Consider the following 10,287-nt stretch of genomic DNA (forward strand, 5'->3'; position numbering starts at 1 on the left):
TCAAAACATCATTCCTTCTGACAGAGTGCCTGCAAAATACAGACGGAGGTTGTCTGCTGAGTGGTCCATGAGGAGGACTTCTGAAGAAACCTGGAGAAGGAGCTCCAGGAAGGGAGGGGCAGGATAACTCTAAGCTTATCTACTCTTATGAAGTACCTTGACTGCCAGGCACGAGACACCCTGGAGCCAAGCCTCCTTGCTTAGACACAGCCCCCGCACCCTCCCCCCTGGGGAGGGGGGGTTGTATATACAGTTACAGGTCAGCAGGAGGAGAGACAGTGCTCTGCAGACCTGAGCTGTTCCTCTCCAGCCTCTTCTCACTTTCTCCCCCATCCCCAGTCCATTTTGGAGGGAAGGGGGGGGGGTTAGTTAGCTTCTTGGGTTTTGAGACAGGCTCTCATGTAGCCCAGGCTAGTCTCAATTTCTCTATGTAGGTTGGGGGCATGGTGCGGCACCCCTTTAATCCCAGAACTTGGGAAACAAAGGCAGGCAGATCCCTGTGAGTTCAAAGCCAGTCTGATCTACACAGTGAGTTTCTGGACAGCCTGGGTTCCACAGAAAGACTGTCTCAAATAATCATTATAATAATGATAATAATAATAATCCTTGTATGTAGCCAAGGATGACCTTGAACTCCTGACCCTCCTGCCTCCATTCCTGAAGTACTGGGATAAATATACACCACCACTCTCAGATTATGAGGTACTGAGGATTGAACCCAGGATTTAGTGCATCCTAAAAGAAAGCACTCTAACATCTGAGCTACATTCTCTCATCCTTAGCCCCAGTCCCAAGCAGGAAATCTTTGGCAACTGATATCTTCCAAGGACAAGAAATGCTGAGCAGTTTTGTCTTTCTTATTTTCTGTAGATTTCAAGTTGCCTGCCATTGGGCATGTAAAGAAAACACGAGGGCTTCCAACCTTTTAGCCAAGTGTACAAACGCATAGTCATTTTCTCCCTAGACCGCAGGAGGGACTTAGACTGTGGGAACCTATCAAAGAGTGTTTTGTCCTGAAGCCACCTGAAGAAACAACAGACCTGTGCGCAGGGCAGCCTGCTCTGAGAGACAGAGAGCTGCAGGCAATCTCAGTGAAGGGAGACGGTATATTCGCGACACACATTTCAGTTGTCAAGTCAAAGCCAAAGGAATCCAGAGACCAGAAGCAGGACGTTTCGTATGACATTTGCCTGAAAACTTAGCTTCTCACCTACAGATGCTGACAGACATCCAGCACAAAAATCTTTGGAGGACAAAAGTGCAAATGGAATTGCACCCCCCCCCACCCTTGAGACAGTCTCAAGTAGCTCAGTCAGAAGTTGAACTCTTCTTGTAACCAAGGATGACCTTGAACTCCTGATCCTCCTGCCTTTGCCTCCCAAGCGCCGGGATTACAGATAAACACCAACACACTTGGCACTGTGGCGCACGCCCAGGGCTCTGTGTGTGCTATACAGGCACTCTACCAACTGAGCTCCGTTACCCACTGAGTCCCTCCGTTCTCTTCTCGTGTTCAGTTCAGCCAGTGAGCTCTGAAGGCCAAGGCAAGCACTTGGTGTATGTATGTGACAAGCATCCAAGCAACTGGAAAACACGGACCTCAGAATCAGGGCTGGGAGCACATTAGCACATCTTCTTCTCTGCCAGTTAGGTAAATGGAGTCCGGTGACCTTAGTGGCTTTCTTGAGATCACTCAAACAGTGCCTGATTGAGGTGACCATCTCACAGGAGCACAAATGATGAAAGCATATTTACAGACTGACTGGTCTGTGAACATGTCCATCGGCCTGTGGAATAAGTGGTCCCTCTAGGGGGTCACTCAGGAACCCTTATGTCAGAGGGCTGGGTTAGTAGACGGTAAAACAGACATGGAGCTACTGCATTCCCTCCGACCACACAGCTCCTGCAGAATGTCAGGAAGAGGAGAGTCTTCGCCTGCCTGCTCCTGCTCTTCTTGTACGACATCTGTGATTATTTGTGACTTCTTTCTCTGCTGTTACTTTTGGGGGAGTGTCTCATGTTTCCCAGGCTGGTCTTGAACTTGATGTGTAGTCAAGGATAACACTGAACTTCTGATCCTCCTGTTTTGCCTTCCTGAGTGCTAGAATTAAACCCAGGGCTTCATGCATGCTAGTTGAGTACTGTATCAACTAAACTACATCCCGAGTACCATGATACATATGTGGGGGTCGAGGACAAAATTTGCAGGAGCCAGTTCTCTTTGTGGGAATCCTAGGGCTCCAAATCAAGTTGGCAGACTTGGTGGCAAGGACCCACTGAACCATCTCACCAGCCTCTATAAGGAGAGGAAGACACACGGTGAGGGGCATCTGCCACAGATACTGAGGCAATGGCGAGACTATGAGTGTCTGTGCTGAATGCTGGGGTGCAGAGAACAAACGGCTCTCCCCAAGGATGTTCTCAGTGGCTTGGGACCGTGAAAGGAAGGCTCCATTCACAGCAGCTTGGAAATTTTCAAGGCCCACAATCCCCCCAGGATTTATGAGCAGTTGGTATTTTAACTCTCTACAAGAAGAAAATCTACCTGAATGAGTTCCAAGAACTAGGTGTGTCCAACCCATGGCGCATGCTCCACATGCAGCCAAGGATCACTGTGAATGTAGCTGGACACAGGATCATAAACTAACTTAAAACATCACGAGAGTTCTTGTGACATTTATTTCTTTTCCTAATTTGATTATGTGGTTCTCAGATGTGAACTCTGTAGATGACATTGTCATGTCAGGTCGTCCCCACGGCTGATGTCATTCCTCAGACTCCTTCTCTGGGGGAAGCATGTCAAAGCTGCTGTCAGAGACAGTCTCTGAAAATGGCCAGGGAGGGGTTAGGGGTACGGCTCCAAGCATGGATACCTAAGTTTGATCCCCAGAAACCACCTATTTTTTTTTCTAAATAACAACAAAAGGCTGCTACATAGCTGTCATCCCAGCGTGGGGGGAGCAGAGACAAGCAGATCTGTGGGGCTTACTAGACAACCAGACTAGCACACTTGGAGAGTTACAGGCTGGTGAGAAATCATCTCAAAAATGAAGATGGTCAGCACCTGAGGAAGGACACTGAGCATGTTCTCTGGCTTTCACACACACACACACACACACACACACACACACACACACACAAATCTAAGGAGCTCAGTTCATACCCAGAAGGCTCTTAGGCACCAAATAAGAAAGCTCCCTGAATGCATCCACCTAGGGAGCCCTGAGTGGAGGACAGCAAGCGGCACTTCACTGGAGTCCAGGATCAGATGAAAGACTCAATGGCTAACACAGCTCCCTCCTTAAGGATATCTTGGGATTTGCTCTTTGGACCATATTGGGAAGACAAAAGAAGGAGTCCTGAACTGGGATGCAGAGCCATAAGCACCTCTCATGGGCTGGCACACATCTCTCACAGATGCAGAGGGACCCAGCGTCTGATGCTGTTTCTCTACTTCTCTCTGTATAAAGAACTTGATTGTTGAGCCGGGCGGTGGTGGCACACAACTTTAATCCCAGCACTCGGGAGGCAGAGTCAGGTGGATCTCCGTGAGTTCAAGGCCAGCCTGGCTACAGAGCGAGATCCAGGACAGGCACCAAAACTACACAGAGAAACCCTGTCTCAAAAAAATAACAACAAAAAAGAACTTGATTGTTAATGGAGGCTTGGTGCACAACTTGGGTCTGCCTGACATGGCACACCACACCACACCATGGCACACCACACCATCCCATGTCATACCAGATCAGACCATGCCAGGCCACGCTACACAACATGTGACAGTTCTGCCTTTCGTCGGAAAGGCAGAAGGCAGAGGTCTCTGCCCCCACTCTGTTCTCACATAATTTGCTTCGAGGCTTTTAGCAACTTACCTAACCCTTCTCAGCCTCTTCTTATTTATCTTTCAAACAGTCATGCTAATATCAGGGCCTCTGAGGGTGGAGATGAGATCATGGACTCACACAAAGTGTCTTAAGTTTAGTTCCCAGCACTTGGGAAGAAGCTGGGAGAGTTTGGGGGTTCATGTTTGTTTCGCTTTTCTTTCATTTGCTTTGTTTTTGGAGGAGTTCAAACTTGATGTGGTTTTCAAAAATCTACTTATTTGCTTTTTTTTTTTTTTTTTTTTTTTTTTTTTGGTTTGGTTTTGGTTTTCAACTTTGTCAGACAGGGTCTTATATGGCCCAGGCTGCAACTGGATATGCAGTTGAGGACAATCTTGAAGTCCTGATCTCTTATTGGGTCCTGATCTCGAGCACTGGGCTGAAGGTGTGAATCACTTGTCCAGCCTTTGATTTTGTTTGGGGGGAGGTGGTCATAGTTCTTCCTCCTCCTCCTCCTCCTCCTCCTCCTCCTCCTCCTCCTCCTCCTCCTCCTCCTCCTCTTCCTCCTCCTTCCCCTCCTTCTCCTCCTCTTTTCCTTTTGAGACAGGGTCTCTCTGGTGTCCTAGGGCCCTGGTTGTCCAGGAACTCACAATGTAGACCAGGCTGGCCTCTAACTCAGAGATTTGCCTGTCTTTGCCTCCCTGCATGCACCACTGTGTCTTGAACAGTTCTAATTTGTAAGATTTACTTAGCATGCTTGTCTGTGTGAGTTTACGTGCAGGAGCCCATAGAGGCCAGGAGAGGGTGTCAGATCCCCCTGGAACTCAAGTTACAGTGTGGGCGCTAAGAACTGAACCTAAGTCCCCTGCAAGAGGAGTGAATGCTCTGAATGATCCAGCCCTTAACTCTAATTAGTGTGTGTGTGTGTGCATCTCTCTCTCTCTCTCTCTGTGTGTGTGTGTGTGTGTGTGTGTGTGTGTGTGTGTGATGTGTATGTGTGACATGAGTGTGGAGATTACAGGGCAACTTTGTGAAGTCAGTTTTCTCTTTCCACCTTTATGTACGTGGTTCCTGGAGATCAAATTCAGGCCACCAGGCTTGTGTGGCAAGGACCCCCTACTCACTGAGCCATCTCCATGTTTTTATTGGGGGGGGGCTGTTGTTTGTTTTATATTTTGGCAGAGTCCTGCTGTATAGCCTAGGCTGACCTTGAACCTCACTACTTGTCAGCAATCCTCCAGCCTCTGTGTCTTGGGCGCTGGAGATTCCAGGTGTGAGCTGCTGTGCCTAGCATTCTGTTTTGTTTTCGTGAGGCTGTGGATCTAACCCCAGCCTCAGGCTTCCAGGCAAGTGTCCTACCAGCGCACCAGGTCCCCAGCCCATCACTACTATTGGAACTTTCACCTGCTATTTATTTGTTGTCCCTTCTGATGACAGGCCCAGGCAAGAACACTTGAAATACTTTTGTTTTGATGGACACTAGGCCTGAAAGGGAATTTAGTCAAGAACCCAGGCTCTAGGCCAGGTTCTCAATCTTTCTAATGCTGTGAACTTTTAACATAGTTCCTCATGTTGTGGTGACCCCCAACCATAAAATTATTTCATTGCTACTTCATAACTGTGATTTTGCTACTGCTGTGAATTGTAATGTAAATATCTGATATGCAGCTCAAGTGATCGTGACCCACAGATTGAGAACTATTGCTCTAGACTAAGCCATACCCTGTCATCTATGAGACTCAGATATTTCCCCCCTTTCCCTCCCCGCCCATATCTCCTCCTCTGTGGTGCTGAGGATGAAATCCCAGAGCCCAGAGACTTTTGCCTGTGAGACATGCACTCTCCTGCTGAGCTATATAACCAACTTCCCCATCCTGGAAGGTGTCAAGTTCTTGCAGAAGTGAGTGCCACCTCACCTCCCTCCACAGTGGCTCCCTGACTTAACCACAACTTTCTGACTTCCTCCCTGTGTCTAGCTGACGTCTTTCCTGTCCCCCTTTTTGTTTGCTCAATTCTCATGTAACGGGGACTATGGGGGTCCAGCCCCTCGACAGCCCTCTCCCAGGGTCCAGGAAGAATCTACAACCAGTTGATAATCTAATCTTTGATGACAAGAAATGAATCTTCGTACAGGAAACTCTTTAGTCCGCACACTTTATTCTTCTGAGTTGGTTCTCTCTCTCTACACAGCTTCTTTTCTGCTCTCACACTTAGCTCCTTTCTTGTCTGATTCTCTCTACATCTTTCTGCTGTTCCCTCTAAGACTATCTTAATTCCTTCATCTAATTCTGCCCCATCTCAGTCGGTCTTTCTCATCTCATTCTTACCCACCTAGTTCTTCCCCATCTGGCTCTTCCTCATCTTCCATCCTGTTCCTCTAGTCCTCTCTTCTAGCCCTTCAACCTAGTTCTTCCCCATCTCAGTTCATTTGTATCCAGTTCTTCCCCATCTAGTTCTTCCATTCTCTTTTCTCTTTACCTGTCTGGTCCTCTCAAGTCTCTGAGGTTTACAATTATATACCCATGCAATAGCAATACTCTGGTTAAAGCAAGGTCACCAGGCTTGAATTCCCTCAGGGTCAAAAGGAGGGGCAATAAGATCCACACAAAAGAATAGTAATTGCCAGCCATCAGCTGCAACCCCAAAGGGAAGTGACTAATGAGGAATAGAATCAACTGAGGGCTAAATTTGGTTAATATCTGAGCAAGGGGGATTTTATGTGCTCAACTATATTCTTAGAAGTGATTGGTTAGAGTGTTGGGAGTCTATCAGTGATGAGTGAAAATAAAACTGCCTTATTTTCCTTTGGCCCCTTATCTGTCCACGCTATCTTGGCTACTGCTTTCTGGCAGGGTGGGGGGAGTGTACTCGGTGGCCTGGCAGCCTGAGTCAGCTTGATGTACCTGTAAGTAGAAACCCTTTAGCTCTGAGTTAATAGTTAAAGGTAGATCTAAAAGTAGAGATAAGACTTTGGAAAGGGAAAGGTTAAGCTTAATTAGCACATCTGCCAGGCCTTCACAAACAGATAGTCTGGATGCTTAAGTCTGTTCTTAGAGAGTACAAAGGTATCTCTGATAAGATACTTTCGTCCGTCCGGGGATGGTCCTGGCCGGATGCTGCTAATGACGATAATTACAGAAAGACCTGAAATTAGGGATCCTGGCTGCATTACTGCACAGAAGGTTATCTAAATATTCTTTTGGTAGAAGGGAAATGGTGCCCAATAAATGATGGAAAAGCCACAATAGCACATGAGAAACTCATAGCAAGAAATGGCTAAAAATCAAAAGCCAATATCACCAAGACTCCTTGAGCCCCAGCTTGACCTCTGGAAGGCCCTTGGCTTCTTCCAGGTATTATTAGCTTGTCATAGCAGCTGAAATCCTACTTCATATTATTGCGGCTTGCAGCACTCATGTTCCCTAACTTCTCCTTATTCAAGCCAACCTCAAGCCACTTTCTACAGCCCTGCTTCTTCAGTCAGTCCTGGGACTGAAAATCTTCCCTCGCCACAGCCGCAGTCACCCTGGAGACCAAGCAAGAGACAAGATGCCTAGCCGATGCCAGCATCCGGACGGTCATTTATTGCCGGAGCCACAGAGGGTATGAGGGGCTATCCCCTTCACCAATCACTCCACCTGTATTACAAAGTGCCAAAACGACAACATGCCATACACTGGAGTCCACGTCAGAAAGGTGGGATGCACAGGTATAAGTACCTCACTACCACCACAACACCAAATCCAAGGAGAGGCTGTGTCTTCATCTACCGCAGCTGGCCAGGCCACAGCCCTCTCTGTCCAGAGTCTCATTTCCTTAGTAGGTGTGGGGTGGGGGCGGAGGGCTTTTATCCTTCAAAAACAGAAACTCAGAACTGGCTCTCTGCTAGGGATTCTTTTTATTTTACTTGTTTGCTGGATTTTTTTTTTTTTAAACATTAGAGGTAGTGTTAAAAAGAGTAGAGAAAGACAGCAGACTGTCGCTCCTTTATTTGTTTGTTGGTTTAGAGACAGGGCTTCATGTCATCCAGGCTGGCCTCAAACTTGCTAAAATCCGACTTCCGTTGCCCAAGGGTTGGAACTGTAGTATTGCACCACCGCACACCGGTTTTGATTTTATGAGACAGGGTCTTGCTACGTAAGCAGGCTGGCCTTGATTTTACAAAGATTTGCCAGCCTCAGCCTCCTGAGTATTGAGATTACAGACATTTGTCACCACACCTCAATCTGTGTTCGGATTTCTCCTCCTCCTCCTCTTCCTTCTATGGGGTCTCAGACAGCTCAGGCTAGCCTTGAACTTGCTATTTAGGTAAGCATGATCTTGTGTGATCCTCTACCTCCCCAGTGCTGGGATTACAGGTGTGTACTATCACACTCAGTTTTTGTAGCGCTGGAGATTGGACCCGGGACCTAGTGTGTGCATGCTCTGCACGAATTCTACCAACAGAGCCAGCATCATAGCCCTGTGCCAACCTCTGACCTTCTCCTCTTGGCACTTACTGGATATCCTAGGAGGTGCGCTCCAGGGAGGGAGCCCTATGTCTACCTGGAAAATGCTGGCGCACAGTGTCAAGGATGAAGGGATGACTTGGCAAGGGACTGCTGAACTTTGCCCTAATGGAATTCAGGTGATATTACTGTCTGCTTCCTGTAGGGGAGGCGTAAAACCAGGGCCTAAGGTTGATATGTGTGGTTCCAACACATCTACTGTCCACCACCGGGTACGTCTACCCTGCACTATAGCCAGGCAGATTGACCTGTAGGGACAGTGCCATCAGGCTCTGGGCTTCTTAGCTGTCAGTGCCATGAGAACAGAGACAGAGGACACCAGGGTCTCTCTGCAGCCCACCAGATGCCTGCATCCTCCACAAGAAGCCAGGACTTCAGTCAGCCAGCCACACTGCCCCCTCGACATCTCTTGGGCCTGAGGTGGATACACAGCCTTCTTGCTAACCTCTAGGGGTTTCCTAGATCCTACCCAATCTTTCAGAGAAAGCTCTTTACCGAACTCTCCTCTGCTTACCTGATTTACGTTTCCTCCAGGCCCCTACAATGCTGGTCCCAGGCCTTATGATTGTCAATCATAAAAAGAGGGCCAGGGATGTAATTCAGCAAGTAAAAGCACTTTACCACACAAACTTGAAGACCTGAGCTAAGTCCCTGGAACCCACAGGAGAAGGAGAACCAACTCCGAAAGTTGTCCTCTGACCTCCATGCGCATTCACACTTATGCACACACATCATACACAACCACACACAATAATAAAAAATAAATATTAAGGACAGAACTATATCAAAGGATAGGCTTCCTAGCCTCTGGCTCACTGAGAAGCCTCCTCCATCCGGCCAACAGAAGGAGCCTCCTCCATCCGGCCAACAGAAGGAACCTCCTCTATCTGATTGCATTTGGCTTAGGGTGGAAAACAGCAAAGACTTCTTCATATCTTAATTTTCACTGTACTCTGAATGGTTGATATGTTCAGATGGCTCAAAATTTTAAAAATATAGGTATGTGTGCACACATATGTTCTCCCATGTCTGCCCAGGGTTAGGATGAGTATCAGTGGTCCCTTTCCTAACTGACCATGTCACAGAGCATGGTTAAGCAGGATGCCAACACAAACCACACCCCAGCTCCCAGAGATTCCTACTTGTTGGATATTGCTAAGAGTTTATAACTCAGAACTAGTTTATAACTCAGTTACTCAGTGGGTAACGATGCTTGCAGCCAAACCTAAGAGCCTGAGTTCAACCCCCAGCACCCACATGGTAGAGAGAGAACTGGTTCTTGAAATGACTTCTACATGTGTGCCATGGCGTATATGTATTTGTATATTCACATACACAAAATAAATAAAATTTAAACATTTTAAGCTCACAATTTAACATGCAAGAAGTTCTGCCTCAGACTCAAAGCCCACCGGAGTCTATTCCTTGGCTCAAATCCAAGCGTCTGGGAGATTCAGACAGCATGACCTCCAAGCAGTTTCTCACACACTGGGACCTTCCGAAAGTAACCATGGAATGGGAAAGCGATACTTTCCTCAGTTTGGCAATGGTTCTTCAGATTAAAACTAGGAACAAATGTAGAGCCAAATTTGGTTGGCAGTTGACAAATACTTTGCCTTTATAATCTAATAATGCACTAAATAAGCTAATTCTTAAAAAAAAAAAAAAAAAAAAAAAGCTGCTAGCTGGGAATGGCATTGAATGCCTGCAAATCCCAGCACCCGGGAGGTGGGAGGATTAGGTCAAGGCCAGTTTTCGATGTGTATCTAGTGTGAGGCCAGCCTGAGTTACGTGCTATCCTATCTTTAAAAATCTGAACTCCTGATCATCCTGCATCTGCCTCTCAAGTGCTAGGATAATGAGCATGTACCACCACAACAAGCTATAAAGCAAAATCTTATTTTAAAGTCACTGAGAGCCAGGCGTGGTAGCTCATGCCTTTAATTCCAGCACTTGGG

The 10,287-nt window shown here is 47.2% G+C and overlaps 1 protein-coding gene across 3 annotated transcripts in view; it reads right to left on the reverse strand.

Moving 5' to 3' along the window:
• Positions 1 to 10,287, reverse strand: part of Pfkfb3 (6-phosphofructo-2-kinase/fructose-2,6-biphosphatase 3) — an 85,504-nt gene that overhangs the window by 73,251 nt on the left and 1,966 nt on the right. The window contains exon 1 of one of the 3 annotated variants that reach the window (XM_076572835.1): positions 9,700 to 9,889. The exons of the other annotated variants lie outside the window; for them this stretch is intronic. Within the exon in view, the coding sequence (XP_076428950.1) occupies positions 9,700 to 9,709 (10 nt within the window). The 5' untranslated portion in view covers positions 9,710 to 9,889. Of the gene's footprint in view, positions 1 to 9,699; positions 9,890 to 10,287 lie in introns of those variants that run through there. 3 annotated transcript variants of the gene reach the window in all.

The sequence above is a fragment of the Peromyscus maniculatus genome, chromosome 5, assembly GCF_049852395.1.
Source record: "Peromyscus maniculatus bairdii isolate BWxNUB_F1_BW_parent chromosome 5, HU_Pman_BW_mat_3.1, whole genome shotgun sequence".
In the NCBI taxonomy this organism is placed as follows: Eukaryota; Metazoa; Chordata; class Mammalia; order Rodentia; family Cricetidae; genus Peromyscus; species Peromyscus maniculatus.